Raw genomic sequence first — 27,417 nt, 5'->3', positions numbered from 1 at the left:
TGTATTTCATGCGTGTGAAATTATTTTGTAATTATCCACCCATGTACACAATACTTTACCTAAATTTGTGAGCAAAACAAACGACAGGGCTAGGTTAGAGCGAGTACACACAGTATACATAACATTTGTGTACTTGCTCCAGTCTTATCCTTTCGTTGTTCTTGCAACAAATTTAGTTATATGCAACCAACTAGCCCTCCGCCAAGTATTCGGTAGCAATAATTTGACACGCGTTATGAGCTACGTCAGTGCAGCCTTTCTATACATGGTATAATCTGGTGGTGCTTACCACTTAAGGGATAAAGGGCTCAGTGGCGCTACTTTTGCACACACAAGCTTCCACCAAAACTTTACTTCGCATATTACGTATCTCTGTACTGAACGGAAGATAAATGGATGTGTGATAAATGCTTTATTTTGTTTACATTGAGGATCACAAGCTGTACGTCGTGAGATGAATCAACAGTAACGTTGACGAGGCGTGAAGAAATTTTGCAATCAGTAAATTTTTTACCCAGGTGGCCATGGCAGTAGCGGTGGCGATGGTACAAAGCACATTTATATAATCCGCACTGTCACAACAACCGGTGCTGCTGGACACGGAGGCGGGGGAAAATCCGGCCAAGGAGGTGGCCACGGAGGATGGCAAGCTGGTGGTGGTTCTGGCGGCTCTAGCTGGCAAGCCGGTGATGGCTCTGGCGGCACTGGTTGGCAAACCGGTGGAGGCGCGGGATGGCAGACTGGTGGCGGTGCAAGTGGCTCGAGCTGGCAAGCTGGCGGAGGCTCTGGCGGGTGGTCCAGCGGCGGCGGTGGTGGCGGCTCTACCGGATGGCCCAACGGTGGAAGCAACAGTGGTGGCTCGGGAGGATGGCCCAGTGGTGGCTCCGGAGGATGGCCCAGTGGCTCAAGTGGTGGGTGGCAAGCCGGTGGTGGAGGCGGACACGGTGGCAAGGCTGGCGGTGGAGCAGCGGGTGGCGTCACGAAGCACGTGTACATCATCAAGACTCTGAGCAGTGCTTCGAGTGGCAGCGGCCATGGTGGCAGTCATGGAGGTGGACAGGGTGGTGCCAGTGCTCACGGTGGTGGCGCTTCGGGTGGCCTCGGAGGAGCACACAGCGGCCACGGAGGAAGTACTGGTGCTCACGGAGGTGGCCATGGCAGTAGTGGTCACCACGGAGCTTCTGCCGGTGGCGCTCCCGAAAGCATAATTGTTATCCGCACCGACGGAGCCTCCGCCAGCGGGGGCCATGGCAGCCACGGTGGCGGCCACGGAGCACTGAGCAGCTTCGGTGGTGCAGCTGCGGTCAGCCATGGTACGGTTGCCAGCGCTGCTGCTGGTGCGGTGTGGCGAGCAACCCTTGGCGGAGGAGGCGCAGGATGGCCCGCTTCTGTCAGCGACAACAGCGGTGCTGGCTGGCAGACCGGCGGCGGCCGCAATGCTGGCGGGTGGCAGGCTCCTGGTGGCGGCCTCGGAGGAGGCTGGCAACCTGCAGGCAGGACGGCTGCAGGCGGGGGCGGCGGTGGTTGGTGGTAGGCACCGGAACCAGAACGCTGCTTTGAATGCAAGACCTCACCGTAAGAGTCCAAATACATAACGGAATTCTTGAGGTGGCGGGATACCATAGCGACGTAGAGAAAGTTACCTTGAGCACTTCTCTTTAAGATAATACTAATTAGCGCTTCTTTCCACTTTAGGCACCTTTATGGTCGGGTGAAATTGACTTTCGACTTTATATGCAGTTACAGAAGATAATCACATACTGAACAAGTTTCCGCGGAGACACGAGGACAATGCCGAGAAAAGAGAGGAACGAGCGCTAACTCACAACTGAAGTTTATTCTCGGCATTTTCCTCGTGTCTCCGCGCAAACTTTTTCAGTATGCATTTCAACCAAGTAGCCCAACTATTTGCTCTCATAAGTGGATAATTACTTCGGAGTGGGCATCCATCTGTTAAGTTCCCTAATGACGTGTGGTGCTCCAACAAAATGGCCTGCCTTCCTAGAGCGATCGTTTGTCTGAAGGCATCGCATCTCTCAATAATAATAATAATAATAATAATAATAATAATAATAATAATAATAATAATAATAATAATAATAATAATAATAATAATAATAATAATAATAATAATAATAATAATAATAATAATAATAATAATAATTTTACGTGCAAATAAAGACATATTTTCATAATGTCTGCTAAACCACTTGCTAGACTGGAGTTGAGGAATTAATTGAGTCAGTTTAACATAAACAGAGGGTCACTAAGGTGACTGTTTTCGTATGTTGGTAAGACATAAATGCAGCTTTTTGCGCACAAGACGAGAATAGGGAAGAAACAAAGACACACGAGCGCAGGCTTCCAACAGATGTCGCTGTGGCGCTCACATGTCTTAACCTCTTCTCTGTCATCGTCTTGTGCGCAAAAAGCTGTAAACCGAGGGGCTATGTGAAATTGGTATGACGGCTTCGGGTTATTTCTGAGCGTCTGGGAATTTTCAACGTCAACGCAATGTCCAATACACGAGAACTTTTGCATTCCGCCCTCATGATAACGTGGCCGCCATGCTGTTCAGGTGCTGTAGCTGCCAGTCGAGACGTGAAATGAAAAAAAAAATATATGCACAGGGAATGTTTTGGGTACTCCGCGCTCGGTCTTCCTTAGGTCGCTCTTGTCAGGGTAGAATTTATGATTGAGCCCGCTTCTCGCGTTTAGTCTCAACAGGGGATCAAAATAACCGGAGCCGAATTCACAAAGCTTATCACTTGTAAGTGATATTTGTCATTGCTTCGCTAATAATTAGTGTCACGCATAAGGAATGGCTGAAAATTTATCTTACAAACAATTATAGTGTAAGACGTTTTTGTTATGGGCTCTGAAAATTATGAGTCGAAAAAGAAAAAGAATGAAAAAATACCATCACGTGAGAGAGCTTAGTAAAAAGAAAATGGCTTTGTAAGAAGACACGCGCAATCCTGAGCGAGAAGGAGCAGGTGGCATCGAGCATGGCACGAAATTTTCAAACACATGAAATATCATCTCAACAAGAACAGGCACCAGCGGATACACTGATGATGCCAAACAGGTGAAAGCAAAAAAAAAGAAAGAAATTTGATGACAGAGGAAAGGAACAAGAAACCAGTATAGAAGCCTCCATTTAACCTTGATTATTTTGTCGCGCGCTTATGAAACTCACTGCAGAGAAGTTATGTCAGCGCAAGAACATAAGTAGCAGTGTATAGAAACTTCTTGGACCGTGAAAATCTTATGATGGGCACATACATACTCGTAGGCGCAGCTTTCGCGTCTTATTGGAGAAAGGCACATTTTTGGGGGCAAAGCGACTATTTGTCTGCCCCCGCTCGCTTCAGCAGTTATTTTACACAGCTATCAATCCAAGTGAAAATCTTCGTAAAAAAAGAAAGAAATTCGCACTACGTAAACACTACATTACTGAAAAACTAGTCAGCTGGCCCTGGTGACGCAGTGAATACCAGTGCCGCAAAGTTCTGTCGGAAAAGCGCTCGTGGTCGTGTGCTATCATGCTTAATATGCCCATCTCGAAAGCAGAAGAAAATTTTTTTTCCTTTTTTACATGTGCCCCATATTATTTCTTAGCTTGAGCCTGTCATGCACTCGCACTTTTCAAAGGGCGTACATCTTGCGAACCAAATCCATGCGGAATCGTGCCTATAGGACAGCAATGTACTTCAATGCTATTTTCCATTACCGTTGTGGAGTCTAAATTCTGCCTTAGTGCACTTTTATATTCATCCCGCCTGCGTGCAGCATTATGAGGCAGCATTTCCAAATCCACACATTGCACAAAGCAACATATGGGGTTTTACAAAGTTGAAAACATACTCGTATCTTTAAAGGGCCTCTTACTATATTTGTTTGGTCGTCGTAAATAGACAAGCGTGTGACCTAGATCACGCTGTAGTGATCGCGCCGGCAAAGGTATTGCACCGATGTACGCGGCAAAAAAAGAAACAGCCGAGAATTCAAACAAAAGCTCTTCTTGGACGAACTTGGGCCGCCAGTGAGATTACCTCTCATCCATGGCATTGCACAAACGGCAAGCAGTATCGCAAGGAAATTGCAGATTCGCGTAGAAATCTCGTGCAAATACCAGTAAATGCTCCGCGCAACAAGGAAATAACCGATGACAAAAAAAGAAAAGCTTGGGAGAGAAGAGAATGTGTACCATATGGGCCAATATGTGAGAATGGAAGAGAGAATGTCACTTGGTCACACTGTTTGAGGCAACAGGAGAGTGTGGCTACTGCGGCAGAGTGTTGCTGCCGTCTTCTAATCATTGCCTGAAGGCTATACATTGGCTCTATGTATCTTAGTTACTGCGAAATTCCTTCGAGAAACTCTTTGCAGTAGAAGGTTCTCTGGACTATCAGCCTATAATTCCTTGAGTAAAACCAAATTTCTGGAGGGGTTGATAATGGTCATTAAAGGAAGCCCACAGCGAATGTTATTCGGTTTTTACCAATACGTCCTTAGCGCTAAATTAGTATGAATAATGAGCATAACTATACGTTCGTTGCGCAATCAGAAAAAGTTTGTGCAAAGGCGAGCTTTAGAGGTTTCTAATATCGGTAGGAAAGGAAGTAGTAGAAAGCTCTATTATGCGGTGACTCAGAGTGGGCCCCGCTGGCAAAAGTGGCGTTCAGCGGTGGTGAATTGGAGAAATGAGGCTTGTTGCTTTACAAATAAAGGAATATACAGCGGGTGTACTTGCACAGCTGTTGTTTCGTAAGACCTGTTTCTCATTGGACAGAGCTGCTGCTCACCATTCTTGAATGTGAGGAACAGCTACTGTCCATGATTGTTGCATCCGGACAATGGCGCAGTTTGGACAATGTAGTAAGTCGCGCAGACAAAGGGCTTATTGTCTAGTAAACATAATTACACGAGGTTTAAGATTCAAGCCGAGTGGTTTAAGTTCTGACACACAAGTTACCTTGACTTATGCCACAAGCCAAGCTTGACCTGTGCTGTAGGGTAACACCAGTTTGTGCTCTCAAGTCGTTGAACGAAATATTTCCCTAAATAACATGACATAGCGCATGCATCTAAATTACCTTACATTAATACAAGACTAAAGCACTAAAGCCTTTTTTTTTCTTTTTGATCCGGTACGTTAAATGTTTCTTTCATTTATTTTGATTAATTTTTAATATTGAAGCCCTTGTCCTTTTCTCCAGTGTGGAGCAGACGATCAAATTTTATTCTGGCGATCTTCTTTATATTTCCTTTCATATGCACCACCCATTCTTTGTGTTTCTACGCATCACTTTTCTTTTTTCTTTATCAGAAGATCACGTTTTGCATACTTTCCCAGGCCTCCTCAGAATAAGTACTGCAGCTGTTGAATTTTGCGCATAACATTGCTAAGCTGTCTATATGGTGCACCACCCCGATATTCATGCTCCTTTCTTGCATTCATACTTGTGATAGCTGATTTCGCTCGTCGTCGACAAATTTTCTAGCGCTGCCACCTAGCTTGTTACTGGGCGTTAAATCAATCTGTTATCACGTCTTGTGTCCCCCCCCCCATAAAAAAACATTTTACTACACGTTACCTGGCTAATCAGCAATTAGTCTAAAAGCGATAGCTGTGACGGGCCGTTTGAGCTCTCGACATGTCCGTACGTCAGTCGAGGCCGCGGCGTAGTTCCTTCGGATATGTACTTGAAAGTTGTCTAAGTGTATTTTGCATAATCGCAAAAGTTGACATGTGCTCGAAAGTGTTGGGAAATATATTTGTTCATTCACGCGCACTTGTTGTTTCTCGGTAATCCTCTTTTTTTTTATCCCAACATCAGTTATACCACTAAAACTTGGTTTACTGTGTCTGTCCGTCCATTCTTTCCGCTACACCACTGGCGATGGCGGCTGCAGTCATTTGCCGTTTCTTCGTTTAGCCAGCTCCTCAGTCATAGCTTAACCCTCAGCATAGGACAAAGGAAACTTTGCCAAAAAAAGAACAAGAAAATACAAAAAAACACAGGGTAGCCAATTAAAATTTTGAATGTAATGTATCTTTTGCATGAAATAATACACTGGAAAACACCATTTCTGTTTTTTTTTACTATGGTGAATATTATTAAACCACCAGTATGGTATCTCTACTGTGATATGGACATGTTGAACACAAAACTAGGCACGACACAACATTGACCAGGACTTATTCTTCCGGTTACTGCTCCCATATGCTGCTCCATCTGAAAGATGGGTGAAATGTCAGTTCACTAACAGCGTAAGTAAAGACAGAATGAACAGAAACAAGTACACGCTCGAGCAGTTACTTAAGAAAGTGCATCGAATGCAGTGAACCTGCCAAGGTCAAGAACCTAACAGTGCATGCCGCAGAAAATGTGCTGGCATGATTCCAGACGAGTTGTATACATGTATTTGTGGGCACCGAGAAACTGTGCGTAAACATTTGGTTTGGCTTTCTTACATTCAGATGACCAGCCGCGGCCCACAATCCAGATGGGCCACGTACCTCGGCCAGGAGTTCGACTGTGCCATCAGCAACGATACCTCAAGCATACATTCCACTTTACGGTTACTTCATCTGTACCTACCCAACTCCCAGAAACATCCTCTCGTAAATCATGTGTGCGTGTTCTTTTATCTCATGTTGTCATTGGGGTTTTCATAATAAAAAGCGTCAATGTGAAATTCAAGGCTGTTGTAACCATTTTTAATTAACCATTCACGGTCTTTATTTCAGACGTACGTCAGCTATCAGGTTTATATCACTCTGCCTCCTTTCTATCCACCTTTTCAGCTTCCACAACTTGTAGTAGCCAAAATCTTCAAGGGCTACAGCATCCCTGCCATTTATTTTTTCTTTTTCTTTTCTTTCTCTCAGGGAACAACTGCAGCTCTTCATTTTTTAGAAATGAAATTCTTGTAATGAGGGCGAGTATTGTGGCGCATTCTGGGAATGGTATCTCGAAAATGGGACTGGATTCAAGCTTTATACCTTATGTACGTTGGTGCGTACCCTGATCGGCTTTAATTCTGCGACGAAGAAAAGCCCTAAAGACATAAGCATAGAAGCTAAGTAGTGAAATTAAGTACTGATATGGCACACCTTGTTATTTTTTGTTCAATTAATGTCTGTTTCTATAGCCAGATTTTTAAATATAAGTTGGATATAACATACAAAGACACTGTAGTAATGAGTAAAACGTTTGGTGAATGCTCCTAATTCATAATGGAGTCTCCTCTACTCTTTCACAAGCAGCAGTCCGAGAATAAAATTAATTATATCTTCATCGTCACTGTTTAAGTCAAGAACAAGAGCTCGAAGCTTGAAACTGAGGTTTCGTTTGCGTTGAAAGCATAAAATTCCGCATACTCCTGCAAAATTCAAGGAGTGCAGCACAAGATTGATAGTAAAGCATATTTATTCCACTGGCAAAAATGACACCTACAAAAAGAGCCAAAGCAAGAGCCTATAGCACTGTAGGGATAAAACAAATAATTGTTGATTTTGCTACAAATTAGATGCGTAAAATTAATAAATATCAGCGGAACGCAATTCGAAATACGTGCTTCGCACCGTTAGAAGAACAGTGTGTTACAGAGTTTCAATGTTTTTTTTTGTTTTTTTTAGCTTCATGACTACAAGTGCACAACCATACACATAAGCACACAGACACATACGCGCAAGCCCACCCCCCCCCCCACACACACACATACAAGATATGAAGTCAAAACTTGAGTTAGGAAGACAAGAGCTGCCTTTGAAAGCACACAAAAGCCTCAATACCTCACATATCGTTGCAGCCATTCAATGTCCCTAAAATAATCACTTTAACTCACTTCGAGTTTTCTCACTGAACAGGGTTATATTTACAGGGTGTTTCAGCGAAAACTTTCAAACTAATTAACGAAAAAGCAGTAATTATTTTCTTACCTAGTTACCTTAGGAGGCATACTGCAATTTACAAATTGTAGGCGGTGAAATTGAACGCACATCCAGTTGAAAGAGTTATGTAGATGACACCATTTTCGAGACATGAGCGATCAAACTCGCGGTAAAAATGCACTGTCGTTCTAGTGACTTTCTTAACAAAACTTCATGTTATGCATCGAAACACTAAAGTAATCGGGCCCTCAATGTGGTTCATCGCAAAGTTTGGGAATTAATATCTCGAAACTGATGTTATCCTGAGAATTTGTTTCAAGTGGATCCGCCTTGCAAACTCCGAGGCGACAATTGGTAAATTGCAATATATGCCATAAGATAATTAGCTAAAACTTGATTAGCGAAATTTTGTTAATTAGTCGAATATGCATTCCAATTTTTCTGCAAGTAATATCCACCACTTCGGGTAGACCAGCCCATGGATTAGAATTGTGATATCTGTGACAGGCAATTTTTAAAACATATTTAATCAAACCCCGCCGCTGCCAGTGTTTGATCGCGTGACCTCGAGCTTAGCAGCGCAACACCATAGTCGCTAAGCAACCGCGGCGGGTTCAGCAAAGTATGATTGAAGAAACTGACCAAGGACAATTCTACCCACAAAGAGGCAGCCGCTTCCATAGGCCTCGAGAAGAAACATTCCCGTCGTAAGGGAGTAAACATTGCGCCTTTAAACTTCAAGCCTTTACCTGTGTCGGTATCCACTCCACGAGAAGATACCACGAAGGCTAAAGATACTACTATAAATGCTCAGCCTCGCGTAAGCGACACCTGACTTGACTCGCAAACGTGGCCTTCTTTGCATTCCAGTAACAGCAACTTCGAACTTCGCTCCTAACGACAGCAATACAGACAGAGCGCCGTTGTGGACAGTCACATCGAGGTGTCGCTCAAGCAATTGATAAGCACCTTGCAGCAACTACTTGCCAGTTTAAACATACCTGTGGCTAAGACAGCAGTGCTAGTAACGCAGGCTGTTGAGATGATGCTGGCTTCTCTCGATTAGCCTAAATCATTCTTACCGCAGGTGTGTCACAGCATGCATCTCTTTCACCATAACTTTCACCCCTTACTAGCGCCTGCCTGTTCTATCCCAATCTGTCCCCTTTTCCCATACCCCTGCGTTGAGTAGCAAATCAGAAGCACTGCTTTCAGGTCGACCTCTTCACGTTTCCAACATTAAACTCAGTCTCTCTCTTTCGTGTTTGTGTGTGTGTATTATATTGAAGTATAACGAGCGCAAAAATGCGAGAAATTACTGATCCACACAGATCACTTCATCCCATGTAGACAAGAAACAAGACGTACGCGCGCCACAATTTTGATAGCTTTTTTTTTCTTCTTACCTTTGAGCAGTGGAAATTTATTAATATTTTAATCCAGCCGCGCTACAGTGCGAAACCTATACCCGAAGATAACTGCATCGTGGCTATAAATCATCAAATCGATTAAAAACTAAAATTTGTTGAGTGTGACTTTATGAGGCACCTTTCCTAAATTAGCGTTAGGTCACTTTTACTGCTACGCTTCTCTCCCCGTACTCTGGAAAGTGAAATAAAAGTACAAGTTTCCGGTGAGCAAGCAAAATATTTAAACAGGTCAAAGCTTTGAAAGTAAGTCCTGCCAATGACTTTCTTCCTATAGAAATTTTCATATACTACAAGGCGTGGTTGGGGTAAGCTCATGCAAGGCAAAATATCACGATAGTGACTGCCGTAAGCAAATTATGTTAAAGCCGCCGATGACAATTTTATGTAAGATTGGCAACAATTCAGTTTTTTCTGGCCAATAGATGCCTTCTTAAGCCTAATATTCAAGCATATACGCAACCTGCAGTTGAGCATTAGGAAACGTAACATCCAAATTACCATTCAGGAAGTCGTACTGCCTCGACATTTATCTGATAAAAGAAATACTCCTACATCCTAAATGTTCGATAGGAAAGCTTGGTTGTACGCACTATTATGTTATTTTTTATGTATCGCTTGAAGTAAATTCCAATTTTCCTGGTATGCAATGCGGTGAAGCTGTAGGCATGCTGTTTAGAACCTTTCCAGTTGGTTGTTTCCAATCTCCCTAGTAAAACCTATTCAACCAATCTACTTCGTCAGCTTCGAGACCAAAATTCACGAATAATTGTGACTTAATAACAAGTTCAGCGTGCTATTTCATAGGGCTGAGAAATATACGTCTTAGACACACCCTCTGGAAAAAATTCTTGTGTGCCTTCTGGACCAACCTGCTAACCAATAGCTGCGAAAAAAAAAACTCATTTTCAAGAATTGTGGGCTCGTGGACGAAAACGCATTGCATTATGAAACTTCACTGGAAAAAAATCTGTAGACTTTAGCGACTCCACTGGCGCTGAACTCGTTTACTGCTGCAATAGCAGGCTTGCTTGCTTAAACATGTTATATTGAGTTTTGGAGTTTTACGTGTCAAAACCACTGTATGATTACGAGGCATGTCGTAGTGGGTGACGCCGTAATAATTTTCACCAGCTGGGGTTTTTTAACGTGCCCCTAAATCTAAGTAGATGAGTGTTAGTGCACTGCCTCCCCATCAAAATGCGAGCACCGTGGTCTGGGTCAAACCAGCCACTGTGCTATTGCAACGCGTAGGCTTGCTTGCTTGCTCCTTACGCCATAGCATTTACCTACTATGGTGGATTGGCCAAGAAGCCGGTGGTTAAAACAGCTCTGACAGCGGCACCACCAAGTCCTGATGAACTACTGCTTTTCGGTGCACACAACATCGTCCTCGCTCACCGCAATATCAAATGTTGCGGCCTACAAATTGTATGTAGAGGCGCCATCGCTCTCGGATACTTTGGGGCCCAAACTATTGCACGAATTGTGAAGTTGGGAAGCGGAAATATTGGGCGACAGCCCAGTGGTTGTAGAGCACCCACTTCTCCTGTGCACATTGACACGGGGACGTGAGTTCAAAGCGCAGTGGCGGCGGTGGGCAGTTTCGTTTTCACATGGCGTCCGAAATAGGGTGGTCCACCCACGCCACCTGATTTTTGAAATTATAGTTTAGGCATGTGAGCGCCAATTTCGCTATGCACAGCACGCTTTGCCGATGTTCGTATGTTGCACCTAAAGTGTTGCATTACTGTTATGCCTCTACCATAAAGCGATTAAATACCATGGACTGTTCTATTACCAGGTCTCTGTACGTTTGGCCCGCAGTTAGCCCATGGGTACGTAAAACAGGCATCCCACCCTGGCACTACTTAAGCTTCATAGTGCTACGCTACGTAACTTGGTTTTTAAATGCTTGCGCTCTAAATACATTTGCACCCTTTGGGCCGTACACTTCCCACACAACGATAATGGTCCTCTGCCTTGCTTTCGTTACTTTCCTGTCGAGCACGCTCTGTCATGCTGATAGCTTGCCCGCCGCTCGTGACTTGGAAGTACCGGGCTCGCAGCGTTAAAGAAAGGAAATGCGTACAAGACAGATGACTATTATTGTTGTGTGGCAAATATACACTCCAAAGGGTGCAACTGTTTTTAGAGTGTGGGGATGACAACAGCGCAACCTTGTGGGGATGCTGGGCGAAGCTTTTTTTTTTTCGGGAAAGGGCGAGGAGGGCGATATCACTATGGCACTGATCAGCGATGGCTGTTATGGTCAAGTAGTACTCCTTAACGTAACGAAAAAAAAGTGAATGGCCAGACGAAGCAAATTCAGTTTCGGACATACAAATGATGTCGCAATAAAAAAGAAAAAGAAAGAAAGGTTTCGCATGGCAGAGATTGATGTGATTCCAGCCGTGGTGGCTCAATGTGTATGTAATTTCGCCGCTGGGCACAATGTAGAGGGTTCAATTGCTGTCCGCGGCTGCCGTTATGTGAGGGGGGCGTCAGAACGCAAACATTCATGTACTGCAAATTGGGTGCCCATTGTGCATGAGGTCGAAACTCATAAGGCGTCCGCACTATACGGCTTGTAGAGGCTTATACGTACGTGACAGAGCAGTAACGACGTTCGTCAGAACACTTTTGTTGTTTTTATTGTTGTTGTTGCCTCAAAACTTACCAATATAATGTAGAGCCTAGATGACAGTGGCACATACACACTCTTCGATACTGGCCGAGAACGGGGTAGTTCAATATAACCAAAGAAAAAAGAATCATAAAATGATGTAAACAAAATTTGCGAATAGGCATATGGGAAATAATAGATAGATGCATGTTGATGATTGTAATGTAATGACCGAATTAATGAAAACAGAAATGCAGCTAATTTAATTGATTTACTGACGATACGCTGCCATTCTCATCTTCCTCGTTGACCATTCAACCTTGCACCGTCATATAATATATATATAAACTGTCCCCATGTCTCCTTGGGAACCTGAAAAGAATGCAAAAGTGAGAAAGCGCAAATTAAGGTAAGCAAGGGAACTCACAGAGGCGACTCATCCATGCGCGAACAGGGCGAGCGCAACTATGCATTGTCCTTGAAAGTCGTCGTTCGACTATTAATAGCCGCTCCCGTGTCTGGGGTGCCAGTTCACTATCAAGGCTGTTTTTAACGAACTGTAGCCTCCTCAGTGTGGAAATTACTTGCTCGGTGCACATTCATCTCATACGAAAATATGACGGAACTAAATAGAGAGCTATACACCATGACCTTATGCAAAAATACTGTTGAACTGGTCGATACTTATAATTTTCTCGCTCAAACTGTTACTTGCTCTTGCTTCTATATTAATCCTGAACTACTGCTTCTTTTGCTTTTCTCGTGGCATGAGCGCCAGCCAGTTACGTATTCTGTCGTATTCGATAATGAAAACAAGGGAGGGAGGCGCTTTTGGGACAACAGAAGCTAAGTTTAGCTTACTGCGAATAATTCACGTGTAGCCTGGAATTTGGGGGTGCAGTGTAGTGATCGCACAGATCTGTCGTCTCTAGAGCCAAACCCTATAGGTTCTCCAGTGAATTCTCTTCCTTCGCCCGACGTACAGTCTGAAAACAATCGTGGTGAGATGCATACGGTTGCTGTTCAGCCAGCAGAGATTTGTGTTCCGTGAACAGCAGGCAATTCAGAAGCCACGCGTGCACTATAAGGAGAAAGATATGAGTGGCGCTTCTGCAGGAGAAAGTGAGGTGCCTCCTCGAGAGTTGGGCGATGCAGCATACCAGCAAAGCGTTTTTCCCGTGGTCGAGCGCAAATCGCTGTTGAACTGCTCTCAGCGAGAGTTCAGAGTGTCAGGCGGAAGCGGAAATGCGCTAATCAGGCGCAGCTCCTGCTGCCGTTGACTTCACACGGTCTTGCTAACAATTCTGCGCGCTCGCAGACGTTCTCGCCACTTCTCCTTACTTCCCAGGCGCTCCTCTGACATGCAAATGAGGCGTAAATTATTCGGCCAGCAGCTACACGAGCGTCTTCATTAGTCCTTATCGAGTTTTCATACACCCTGGGAGTGTTGGGCCTATTAGCGGCGCTCCTGTAAGGCATGCCGCGCCGGCAGCGTGAACTGCGCTGCCGGCAGTTCTTGTGTTGTGAGGCGCGGCGCGAAAACCGCTATGCGGGCACGAAGACGAGCACACGTGCGCTTTGTCCCACTGCTTTTCTGTACACGCTTAGTATGTAAGCTATACCACCGGTGCCTTTGCTCGTTCCTTAGTCCTTTGGCTTTCAGGCGTTTCTCCTTCACAAGTATGTCTCGTCTATAGACCGCGTACAGTGTGTCACGAAAATGTCAGCAAGTGATAGAATTCCCGAAGAGTCCCCCAACAAAACGAGCAGAATCAGCTTGCACAGGTGGTGTCTACCAAGCATTGTTTCCAAAAGAAACAGAACGAAGGAAGGAAGCTTTGCGAAATTCTCATTTCAAACACGAACAGCACGCTACGCATTCACCTGGAAAGCACTGTTTGGCGAAATGAGAAATGCCACGGATGCAGTGCAAGACCCCAAAGTAAGAAATGAGTACCAGGAAGAGAAACTTCACGAGTGCAACGGTGTGCCAAGCGTCTATAGTTTGTGTCCGGACCTGTATATGTTTATTATCCGGAACTATTCGTTATGAACGACCCTCTTGTCTTACGCGCTGTAAAATATAGCGAGTAACAAACACTAGACTTTTTATACACGAGAATGTTTGCAAACACTAGCAAAATGCGCCGATTGAAGTGCCCTTTTATATTAAACCTGGAAGAACGCATAGCAGCACAGAACAGACGAACTGATCTGGATTGAGAAGAATCTAAGGTGCATGTATAAGAACACATGCAGTCAAATTTAATTCTAAGCCCATTCACTACGGTGCCAAAATATCACTTTAGGACATTTTTTTCTTCATTTTTTGACCAATTTAACCAATCACCATTACTTGAACCAGCGCAATACGTGGGCGCCGCCACGTAGGCAGGCAAACACTTAGGACTCGTGAGTGGCACACTCGTGTTTGCAAAAATACTTTGGAAGCCCAGCCACCAACACGATCCCTCTCGGCATCCTATTATTGAACAGCGAGTGAGCCCACGACACCACTCCTCATCATTCCCAGATGAGGTTGGTGATTGCTAACACCGTGCATCACTCGCCTCGTCCGAGCTGTAGTGTGGGCGCCGCAGCGGAGCATTTCCGCTTACGCAATGAGCACGCAGGTATAATGATACAAGATCAGGCGGACACGCTATCGGTTCACACGCCCCTTTCCTATTGACAGTCGATGGCATTTATTGTCCCTTGCCGGAAGTACAAGAGCGGAAGACAAGCCGAGAAAGGCTGTGTAGAAGCAAATTTTCGCTACCGTGACAGGGCGCACAAATGACGCAGTAATTTAGGAGCAGCGAAAGGTGATGAGAACCAGTGCACCTGAGATACCTCCCTTGCGCTACTTCTCTCGGGTTGTCTCACACTTTCTAGCCGTGTGGGCACAGGGCGGTAAGGACAATCCTGCATCAAGTGAGTCTTTCGTGGATGTGAAGCTCAAGGGGGACAACGGAGGCAACCTATTTGAAACCAGGTAATAGGCGCACTGCCTATTACCATGCCTGTTCCTTGGTGCACTGCGTAGTACTTAGCGCCAGCCTATGATGCTCCACCCGAAGGAACCAGTCGAGCAGCGAAAGTAGAATGTATATACATATTTGAGTGCGGTACACTGACAGTGCACATATAATTTTCATTTGAACCACAACTTGTAATCCGAAGACTTACGTCTGACTCTCTCTCTCTCTCTCTCTCTCTCTATATATATATATATATATATATATATATATATATATATATATATATATGCGATCACATGGAATCGTTCTCCACTTGCGGCAACTTGTTTTTCATCCACTTTCGTTGCCGTTCATGTAGCATTTCTTTAAGTCAGTTAGTAAGTACAATTTCAGCTATTTGGCCTTGGTGTCCGTGTTAGCTGGCTTCTCATGCCATGATTTATACATACATATATATATATATATATATATATATATATATATATATAATGTACAAGTGTGCAGCATAAGCGCGTCGATAATAGTGTGTATCGAAGTGGCTTGATGGTTAGCAGACAATGGAAGCCAGGAAAAGGGAAAATACCCAATTTCCGTATTTATTTTGCATGCCGGACTATATACAAATGAGGCCTCAGCATTCAATACCCATCGACCGCCAAGAAGAGATATGAAACTGGATCCAAAGTCATGACCTCCACATGACACGTACGGTGCTCTAACAATGAGTACACGGACAGTGATGGTTGTCATTCTCTTGTGTATTTAAATATGTTTGCCGGCACCACGAACGGCATCAGAAATGCTGTGCGAAAATGCGTTCTATTCACTTCTGTCTTTCTAGGTACACTTGTAGGCAAGAGTATGTTTCCTCGACAATATTGCTTGTCCTTATTGCGTTACGCAAGTATAAGCCCCGAAACGTACCCGAAAGCCGGTGGAGCAGCAAGATCGGTAGCCATGGCTGGAGTAGAGAGAAAAACACGGTAACCAATGAGTAACTGTGCGACTGTTGCGCTTGGTAATTTGGGCGAAGTTTTCGTACCGGACAGACTCTGAGAGTGGTGGTGTCTGTGCATGTATTTCAAAAGTCACAGCGTGACACAGTATAATGGACGAATACGATGTTGTGAGCGTTCCAAAGAAAATGCTATTCTTGAGAAGACTACGGTGCCGTATGGCATTCGCAGAAGTGCTCTCTTGATTATTTATAAGCTTTTCAAGCAAAGCTTGTATTCACTCAGAACTTTCGGTGGTGTTGTGGGCGCGAAAATAGACCCAGTTGGTCCCACAGCAGAGCACCTGCGGGAGAGGGCGGTTTGATGAGTTCACAGTCACGCTGGTGCCAGTGCGTGAATCCTTTGCAAGGATTCCAGCTGCATAGAAGCGCGCTCATGCTACGCGAGCAACACATCAAAGCCGTTTCACTTCCGGCGGGGAGAGAAATGGCAGGAAAGGGTTTCGAGTGCGCTGCGCCGGCTTCGTTTCCGTTCAATTAATTCACAGAAAATGGATGGGACGGCCACGCGTTGTGCGTTCCCTCGAGGAACTGGCAGCCTTCGACGAGCGGCGGCGAGAACTTGCCCGTGAAAGGGCTCGACATTGGCGCGGCGATCCAACCGTTAGAGCCACCAGACAATCCGACAGCAACGAGAAGAATGTCCCTAGCTGAGGGAGTGGGAGGCCGAAGCGATCCGGCACCTGTGGGTTACTTAACCGTGACGAAGGTCAGGTGCACGCCGGACAAGATTCGCTTACCCCCATTTTCCTGTAGGGGAAGGGTTATTCATTTCTTGCTCGACCTCTATTTCAGTCTGTATTCGTCTTTTTAAGTGCCCCGCTTTAAAGCTCCGCCCATTATTAGTTTTCCAAAGGCAAGCTCTTCTCCAGTGCCTTGCTCTTCCGCACTCTGTGACCATTTCAGTGCTTTACCTTAAAGCTTGAATACTTTAGAGCAGTGCAGATTTGTGAAAGACAAATTGTCTTTCTATAGAGGCTGTTTTTTTAGTTAGAAATAAGGACGTAAAGTGGAGTTTCTGTTACTGAATTCGGTATAAGTATCGATTCGAGTTTCGACAGCATATCACCGGAAGCATGAATGAAGTTTCACGATTTCGCACTTCGACTAGATGGGAGCTTCATACGAGTTATGCATCAGGTGCCACAAGTGTAATACCTGCCTTACTACGTGCGCATGGTAAAGGAATGACATAGAGATAAAAGGGATAAAGGAAACGGAGATGTTAACCAGGGTGAATTCCTTTGTCTACCTGTCACCGGGGAAAGGGAAAAGATAACTAAAAATGCTGGAAGACGAGAAAGAAAGTTCCCAGGGTGCACGCAGCCAGATGCACAATTCTTCATAGTTTATTTAGTCATAAATGGTCATACACAGAACGGTCATTTTTAAATTTTACGGAATTTTCAAAGATCGCCTATTGCAGGTAACACAATCCATCAGCTGAAATATTAGAATAGGCGGACATTACTAGCACCAGAAATGCAAACAAATATTAAACTAATTATCTTAATTAATTACTTTACAGCACATATTGCAATTTACGAATTGCAGGCGGAGAGCTTGCAAGACGTATCTACTTGAGATGATTTTCCAGGATGACACCACTTCCGAGTTGTTATTTCTTAGAGTGGGGGATGAAATACATAGGTGTTTCAGTTACTTTTGTGCTTCAATGCATAAAAGAGCGTTTTTTTATAAAAAAAAAACAGGAACAAAAGTGCATTTTTAGGGCAAGTTTGATGGTGCATATCTCCAAACTGGCATCATTCTAGAAATTCATTTCAAGTGGATAGGTCTTGCAAGCTCACCGGATACAATGCGTGAATTGCAATATGTGCCGTGAAGAAAATAATTCAAAAGAGAATGAGTGAATTAGATGATAAATTAGATGAGTATTTGTTTAGATTTATCGAGCAAGTAATGTCTGCGTCTCTGGATAATCCAGCTCAATGTCTAGAATTACGTTAGCTGCAATAGGCTGTTTTTAAAATTTCTGTAAAACGTAAAATGATAATCCTGCAGACTTATGGATCCCAAGAAAGGCAGCAGCGCTTTAGTGGTTTTGTACTTCTTGAATGCTCGAGGCCTCAGTCCCAAGTTTCTTCGATCTGAGTTTCTTCGAAAGGCCTATCATTTAATTTCCCTAAAGTGGTTCGAAAAGCAAGGTTGCAATGTTCGTATGATGGGCAGTCCCACAACAGGTGATTATGGAGTTTCTACTGTGCCACATGTGTAATGATTCACGCTGTCCACCACTCCAATTAGGAATGCATAGGCATTCACAAAAGTAATGCCTATTCGTACGCCTCACAGTAGTGTATCTTTAGGGCAAGTAAGACTATATAAAAGTTGCAGCTTCATATGCGTGCTCATTGCATGAAGGCGCCAGTTAGTGAACTGCCATGATTTCTTCGTTAACGTACTAGTACTGGCCAAAACGCTAAGGTGCCACGCAACGTCAGTTCTGGACAGCGGAATTGCAGTGCTTTCGTCTTCTCCATGGACCACACGGGCATGTAGCCTTGTGGGTACTATAATTGAAAAAGATATTACACTGCACCGTTAACCATTAAAATATGATGTTGCCGCATTATGGCCGCATTGTGGCAAGGTATTCTAATCGCGGACGCCAATTATTCATGTGGGCCTCAAGGCTGAACTTACAGGAGAGATTGTAAAGCTCTTCCGGATAAAAACCGCTGCGCCTCCTACATTGTAGGCTCCAATATACATTGCAAGCATCTTTGGAGGGGCTAACACCCTGCTTGAAATGGTTTAAGCCATAACTATGACTATTATGTTGCGACCTAGGCGCCAATTATCAATGAAAAACTATGCATTCGTTCAGTTGAGTCTTAATTGTGTGTTTGATAATGTGACCATTTGGCGAACCCATTTCTAATGTAGGTTGTAAAAATGCTTTCGCGTAATAATCTTCTCATTTGGGAAAGCGGGTTAGGCTCTTTACCCTCCCCTTCTCAGTGCATAATTTTGCGGTATGCGAACACCTTTTTATAAGACACATTGATACAAGGTTGAAATTTAGAAATAAGGGCTGCAAAGACCTCAATAATTATTACAAGTTTGTTAAGTAAATCGCATGGTATTTGTGTTGTTATGAGCACATCATAGCCGCCTAGCTATGCCCTAGAGCACTGCGGCAACGGCGTTCCCATCGGATGTAATAAAGTGAACTTCGCAATACTTAGACGTTTTCAGAAAGGCCACATTTAAGCGCTTTAAACGTTATAAGGCCCTTATTATGTATACTCCAAAAAGTGTGGACAAAGACGCTTGAAGATAACAATGAGGCTTAGCCTTATGTTCCCCAGAAAAGTCAGGTTAGTCATAATACAAAAACCAGCCATGCAGGTCAGCTGATTCATGCAATTTGAAGCTAATCAACACCTTAAATGGCGCTAATTTTTCAGTACCCTGCAATCTCATGCGTATTACTAAGATACCCGAGCATCTTCTCTTGCAAGAGACAAAAACAAGAGGAACGCGCGAGCCACAGAATGGCCTCAGTGGGTGAGGCATGTGTCCGTCATCGAGGACACAAAAATAACTGCGCCGATGTCTGGGCAACTGACCTTAAGGCCACCAAAAACAAAACTTAAAGATTAAAACGTAAAAAAGTTGTAATGAAAAAATGACGTCAACCAATAGGTAAGAATTGCTTCCTCCTTCACTCACCGCAGACTATTTTCTTTGCACAAAGGTCATGAGGTAAAAGCCATGAGAGCCAGCCAGCCAGCCAAAAAAAAAAAAAACACAGCAAAAAGGTAGAAGTCGGATAGAGAGATCTCTTTCACATGCGTTCGCCTGTAGCGTTTTCTTCCTCCGCTTCATCTTCGCTGGTTTTTTATATATTTGTGTGTATATATATATATATATATATATATATATATATATATATATATATATATATATATATATATATATATACTTATTGCCACTTCAACGGCCCTGCGACTGGCCAAGCAAGACCACTTTCCTCTGCGGCGTGAAGTGGAAGAACGAAAGGGCGACAAAAACAAAAATGGCCAAACGCGTGCAAAAACGAAAGCCTCAAATATTTGACTCCCGAAGCGGCAGCGCCGACGTGATTTATACGCTAGTCAAGAACACCTGCCCCCCGCCTCTCCTCTTTTCCTGTACTGCTCTCAGGGAATGCGCTGCCCCCTTCGAGGTTGCGCCCCCACACCTCTTCTTAAGGAACCTCGAAATTCATGTTTCGAGGTCAGCGCACCGGCACCGGTGTGATGTAGTGCCGAAAAGCTTTCTTGTGACGGCGGGGAGTATCCTCCTTTTTTTTTTCTTACTTTGATATCACCGCGTACAGTACTTGGCGTCCCTTTCCAGCCCTCTGCACACATTGCTCATTGTACTATACGGGATGAAGTCGGCTAGGACACGATTATAATATAGGGGCTCTACCCTCCACAGCGAACAAAGCGTGTCCCAAGCGAAAACGGTGCCGTCATTCGTGCACGATGGAAAGCGAACGGCCAGCGACAGCGCCACGCTTCTCATCGTATTCGTCACGACCCTATAGCTGCCTCATTGATCTAACCTCCCAGAGTAAGAATTGCTGTGCTGAAAAGCTCACTGACTACCACCGATTATCATCAGCGCATACGTTAGCTGATTTTATCACTGTGTTTTGCCCATCCGAACGTGCAAAACGCCAGTAGGTAATAAAAAATATGTTGTCGGACAAGCTTGCAAAAGAAACAGTATCTTTACTACCTGCCTCAGTATTTATGGGTAACCACTTATGTAGGAAATAATTGCTTTTTTTTACGCAGAACAGATGTACGCTTACTCGCACTACTTTGTGGGTCAGCATACAGGGTTCATGTCAGGCCGTTTGCTGGTGCGTGCACTTGAAGCACATATAGCATGCGTATATGCACACACAAATATATCCGGCGAGAAATACATTACTTACGCCCCGCCACGGAGAGATTCGAAAAGAGAGCGCAGCTCTAAATGTGACGGAATTTCCTGCAGTATGCACTCATGTCTAAAATATTTGCGTGTACATGAGGCTCATACACTGCGTCGAATGATTGCGCTAGCTCATACGATATCAACAAAACTACAGCCTGACTGCTTCGTGGAAATAGGAACCCTGTGTTTAGGAATATAGGTTAACTTCGTTCTATATTTGTATTAGTTGGTGCTCACCCGCGACAATAAATCTGAAATATTCTCAGGTGTGACCAATGAAAACACGTCTGCACAGTGACGCAGTGACAGTAAGTTATAATAACGCCATGAGTATTGTAATAAACATAGAACCTATCCACCAGGTAAAAAGTAAAGTGAAAAAAGAAGAACATTCCTGTTTGAGTGTTTATTTACTGCGAACGTTTGCATAGGGATGAGTACGCTATCCAAAAATCATAGCTAACACCCACACGCACGCACGCACGCACGCACACACACACACACACGCATCACGCACGCACGCACACGCAAGCATGCACACGCACACACACACACACGCACACACGCACACGCACACACGCAGAGAGATAAACAACACGAGGGAACAGTATAAATATAAATATAAAAACTAATGGTGAAAAACTTTCACAATCGCACAGCATGAAACTCTTTAGACGCACTCTAAAAACATACAAAGGTTTTGACAAAAACTGCAAATCTATGCACACGTCATATAGAGACTGCGTGTGACCAGTGACAAGCACAATTACTCTGGTTATGATGAAAGGTATCATTTAAATGTATAGCGTACAAGAAGTCTGTTGCATAATAAAAGCACACCAAAGCACCCATAATGTCAAATGGTAAGATAAAGTCATCACGGTGTTTTTTTCCAGCCATATTTCGTGTAACGTCAGCCCTTTGGTATGTCCGGGTTTGAAGGTTTTATCGAAAAATATTTGGATACAGGGAAGTATATGGTAAATATTAGTACAGAAGGAGGTCCCAGAGTTTAAACCGCCGAGGGGACATCCCTTGCTAAGTACAAAAAATATCAAATATAGACACGCAGTGATGTTGAGGACAGTATTACCAAAGATAAATTAAACAACGAGAATACATAACTTCATTATAACATCATTTTACAGAGAGATATACATAACACAAATTAAGTACTAGACGGTGATACATAATGTAAAGTGTAAAAAGCGAAACGCGGTTCATTGTCAATAAAGGTAATTTATTACTAACAGTCTGTTGACCACAAGTGAATTTTCAGTGCTTTATGAAATGAGTGTTCTGAATGGACGCACTTGATATTCATGGGCAATGAATTCCAAAATATTATACCCGAAAAGAGCGCTGTCTGACTGCCGTAATTTGTGCGTCCTTTAGGTAATAACATTTTATTTTGTTCCGAGAATCTTGTATCATTACGGTTGAGTAGTTGGGGGCAGAAATATTATTAATGACAGTACCTTGATTTCGTATGCGATAAATTAAAGGACCAAGCTTTGGCTGTAAAGAGTAAGTGAGCGGAAGGATACTTAGTTTCTGGTAAAGTGGAAGGGTAGATGCCAAGTGAGGACTAAATGTAATCAGGCGTACTGCTTGGTTTTTTAAGTGATCAAGGCATGACATGTGTGTTTGATACGTGTTTCCCCATGAAGTGAGGCAATATATCATGTGACTATGTATGAACGCGTAATACAGTGACCGTAAGATGTGCTGCTGAATAATGTCGAGATTTGTTTAATACACGTAAACAAAAACCAATTTTTTACAAAGGATATGGTATGTTTGTTAAACTTTAGATGCGAGTCAAGAACGACGCGTAGAAATATGGTCGTATCAGATGGATAAATTATGTGGTTATCTAGATTATACTCGGAACTAAAGAGTTTTGCTTATGATGAGTATGAAAAATTATGAAGCATGTTGTGGTGTTCATTTGCAGCGCATTCTCAAGACACCAAGACGCGATTTTTCTAAGGTCTTTGTTTAGTCGTGTTCTTAAGTTAATAAGGCCTTTATCTCTAGCAAATATAGTTGTATCATAAGCGTAAATTATGCATTCTGAATTGTTAAGGCAATTAGGTAAATCATTATTACACAAAAGAAAAAGAAGAGGGCCTAAAATGAATCCTTGCGGGTAAACCTTGATTGGTAGTTATTGGCTGCGATGTGAAATCAGCGAATTGGACAACCTGGGTACGGTCAAGTAGATAACTCTGTAAAACGGTTAGACCAGGTCCAGTGATACCTAGTGATTTTAACTTAGAAAAAAGTATGGTGTGGTTAATTGTATCAAATATCTTAGTAAAATCTGTAATTAGCGCCGTGGCCCAGCACCCGTTGTCAATGAAGATTTTAATGTGGTCAGCGAATTCTGTTAGAGCAAGTTCAGTGGAAAAATTTGGACGGAAACCAAATTGACACGAGGTCAAAAGCTTAAATTTTTGAAGGTACTTCATGAGGCCGTCAGCAAAAAGTTTCTCGATTAGTTTACTAAAGAATGATAGGATCGTTATCGGGCGATGGTTACCTAATACGCTCGGATCTCCTTTTTTAAACTAGCACAACTTTTCCTCGTTTTAATAAGGAGGGGAAAATACTTCTGGAATATATATTATTTATAAGGATAGCAAGAACCCCCGATAGCTCATGTGCCACCAGTTTAATTTTAGATGGGTCAATGAGGTCAAACCCTAGGCCAGTGCATTTTAGACCACATAAAACACAAAAAACCTCCTGCGGTAGTCTAGGTCGTCAATAAAATGATTGGGAGCAGCATGCATAGTGCGAAATATGAGTCGGTAGGTTGGAAGTCACTGTTGAAAAAAAACTTATTGAATGCGTTAGCTATATCAGGTGGGTTAGTGAGACGCCGGCCAGCATCATTAAGTTCATTTTTATTTTTTTTTATTTCACAATAACCCTAAAGGCCCTCTAGGGAGGGTATTACATAGGGTAAATGTTACATAGGTGAGGTGAACAGTGCGTAAATGTAATTACAATGGAAAAACAAAACTGGGAAAAAATTAATTACAGTGCATCAACGTACAAACACAAAAAATGATAGTTATCAGTACAGCAACTCTAAATGATTTGTACAAAATGGGACACTGTCGTGGAAGCTTTGGTTAACGGCGCATTAAAAAAAGAGAACAAAAAATGTTTACAAATCAGAGAGTCAGACGTGATATATTATGTATTCATGGTACTGCGTAGAGCGTCTGTAAATTTTGAGGCATTTGTTTCGGTGACAATGTGTGATGGAAGATTATTCCATTCTTTCGCGGTGCGAGGTATAAATGACTGACCAAATGCGAGGGAATGACACATTATGCTTTTTACTTTGCAAGAATGATCCCGACGCGGAAAGATGGCTGAGGGTTCACACATGAACTCGTTATGAAGAGATGCGTGATAGTAAAGTTTATGGAATAGTGTTAAACGAGATATATTACGGCGAAGTGACAAGGCTTCAAGCTCGGCGCGATGTTTTAATGCTGTTACACTGGTTTCTCGTGAATAATCTGAAAAGATGAAGCGTACAGCACGGTTCTGCAGGGCTTCTAAGTCAGTTATTAGGTATGCCTGATGGGGATCCCATATGGCGGACGCGTACCCTATTTTAGGGCGTATTAGTGTTGTGTATGCCAATTTGCGTAAGTGTACGGGAGCATGTTTGAGGTTATGTTTAAGGAAACCAAGCGAACGGTTTGCGGAAGCGAGAATATGGTTAATGTGATTATTCCACGTCAAGTTAGGGGTTAAGTGTACGCCAAGATATTTGTAGCTGGAAACTTGAACAACAAGGCTGTTGTTTAAGATGTAAGATGTTGATGTTCGGGGCACCTGATTAGTAAAAGACATGAATTTAGTTTTAGTAAGATTTAGAGGCATTAGCCAAGTTGAACACCATACGTTTATTGCGTTTAGGTCAGATTGAAGAATGTCGTGATCATAGTTAGAGTGAATATTACGATATATGACGCAATCATCAGCAAATAGTCTGATATTGGATTTGATGCCGTCTGGTAGATCATTAATATAAATTAGAAAAAGTAGTGGCCCAAGTACACTTCCCTGTGGTACACCAGATGTTACGGGGACTAGAGATGAGTTGTGATTGTTAACCGATGTAAATTGCATCCTGTTAGAAAGAAAGTCTTTTATCCATGTGACAACAGTAGAGTCAATGTTCAGCTGTGTAAGTTTGTGAATAAGTCGACGATGAGGGACACGGTCGAATGCTTTTGAATAATCTAGGAAAACGGCATCTACTTGAAATCCGGTGTCTATTGATGAATGTATGTCGTGAATAAAACCAGCGAGCTGAGTGTCACATGAATAGCCTCTGCGAAAACCGTGCTGTTGCTTAAATATGAGGTTATGTTCTTCAAGGTAGTTAATGACCTGGGAATGTATAATATGTTCGATTAATTTACAAATGTTACTTGTTAAAGAAATTGGTCGATAGTTAAGCGGTGAAGAACGATCCCCAGACTTAAAAAATGGCACTACCTTAGCCACCTTCCAATCGTGAGGGATAACGCCTGTTGATAGTGATTGTGAAAATAAGGCGGACAGTATTGGGAAGATGCTTGGGGCAATATTTTTTAGAATTGTTTTATTTAAGCCAGTGTTATCAGCGGAAGATGAAATCTTAAGATTAGTGAGGAGAGAATAAATTCCAGGATCGGTAATTATTATTTCCGGCATCAACGAATCAGTGCGAGTTATGGTGGCTAACGGTTCCAAACATTCGCGCGTAAATACCGATGAAAAAGTTTCGTTCAGTAGTTGGGAACAATCAGTGTCAGTTATCGCTGCGCCGTCATGATCAGTAAGGACGATGTCAGAATTATGCTTGGGATTAATGACACGCCAAAAGCGCCGAGGGTTAGTTGTTAACATGGATGACAGGTCCCGTTTATAGAATTGTCTGCGCGTGGCTTTGAGTAAACTTTGGTATTCTTCGTCACATGCCTTGTACCGACGCCAGGATTTAGATAATCTATTTCTGTCAGCTTGCCTGAATAATCTTTTTTTCTTGTTATTTAGGCGACGAAGGTTCAGCGAAAACCAAGGAGCAGTGTTATCAGATTTTATGGTAATTACCGGGATGTATTTATCTATGAGATTAGTGAGTGCATTTTTAAGTAGTAACCAGTTTTCTTCTACTGTCCGCGACAAGTAATCTCTCAGAAAGTCGATAGAAATAAGCGATAGTTCATTGTTAATACGATCAAAGTTAGCTCTTTTGTAGCACCTAATCTGCTTGCTGATAATTTGCCTTTTGGTAAATGAAGGAACAAAGCGACCAGTTAAAACATCATGATCGGATAGACCAGTAATATGAGTTATTTCAGAACATATATCTTGATTGTTTGTTAAGATCAAATCAAGAATATTAGAAGAGTGTGCAGAACATCGTGTCGGGCTTGAAATTAATTGGGTTAGGCTGAAATCTAGACAACACTGGAGGAACGCATGCGACTCTGACTGTGTGCTACAGGTTGATTGTGTGGACCATGCTATGTCGGGGAAATTAAAATCACCAAAAATGATTACATTAGAGTGTGGAAACCGATGAGTAAGTTCAGTAAAAATGCGATGAAATTCTGCTGTGAACCCATGAGTGAGGTCCGGTGGGCGATAAAAGACACCAATAATTACGTTACTTGATCTGAACTTAAAACAAGTTACTACGCATTCAAGGAAAGTGCTAATAACAACGGGCACTACGATATACTGTCTGTTTATTGCAAGGAGGACACCACCACCTCGACGATTTTTCCTATCGCAACGAAAGATATTAAAATCAGCTTCACAAACGAATATGTTTTCATTAGGAGTAGCATCGTTCAACCAAGTTTCAGTTAATGCTATTACTGTTGCCGACGTTGAGTCGATTAGTGAAGATAGTGCGACATTTTTAGACATAACGCTTCTAATGTTAGCGTATAAAAAGCAGCAACCGTCCTCAGTATTAATCGTACTATTTGTTAATGTTTGTGGTGTTTGTGGAACCTTAGGTGAAGTTGAAAGGTTGGCGCCATGTCAAACTGGAGACACAACCGTGGAAACGAGCTTCGCACAATTTGCTTGAGTGTCCCATACGTACACTTCCTTGTTAATTTTTAGTTTGTTAAAGACAAGGCTTACACGGTCTTTTTCTTTCTTTATGGTTTTAGAGAACTGCCAAAGTTTACGTCTTTTATCGCGAACCGCCTCCGAGTAATCACGAGAAATGCCAAAATTAGTATCTTTCAGCTTGTGGCCATTACTGAGCACTGTTTCGATTTCCTTTTCATTGAAAAACTTCACAATAATTGGTCGAGTGCGTGCGCTTGAAAATCGTCCGAGGCGGTGCGCACGTGCGATTGAAGCTGCTGATACTCCTAGTTGATCTTTGCAGAATTTAGTTACTATTTGCTCGGACGTTTCCCAGTCTTCCGAATCGCCCGTGTCTTGTATGCCATAAAAGAGGAGATTAG

The 27,417-nt window shown here is 43.1% G+C and overlaps 1 protein-coding gene across 1 annotated transcript in view; it reads left to right on the top strand.

The window, feature by feature from the left end:
• LOC139057871 (uncharacterized) overlaps nt 1–6,624 on the top strand; it is a 48,748-nt gene extending 42,124 nt beyond the window's left edge. The window contains exons 5-6 of the mRNA XM_070536659.1: nt 519–1,575; nt 6,488–6,624. Of these exons, the coding sequence (XP_070392760.1) occupies nt 519–1,534 (1,016 nt within the window). The 3' untranslated portion in view covers nt 1,535–1,575; nt 6,488–6,624. The remainder of the gene's footprint in view (nt 1–518; nt 1,576–6,487) is intronic.
• The last annotated feature ends 20,793 nt before the right edge of the window (nt 6,625–27,417 follow it).

This window comes from Dermacentor albipictus, chromosome 1 (assembly GCF_038994185.2).
Source record: "Dermacentor albipictus isolate Rhodes 1998 colony chromosome 1, USDA_Dalb.pri_finalv2, whole genome shotgun sequence".
Taxonomy (NCBI): domain Eukaryota; kingdom Metazoa; phylum Arthropoda; class Arachnida; order Ixodida; family Ixodidae; genus Dermacentor; species Dermacentor albipictus.
This window is presented reverse-complemented; position numbering and strand designations above follow the sequence as displayed.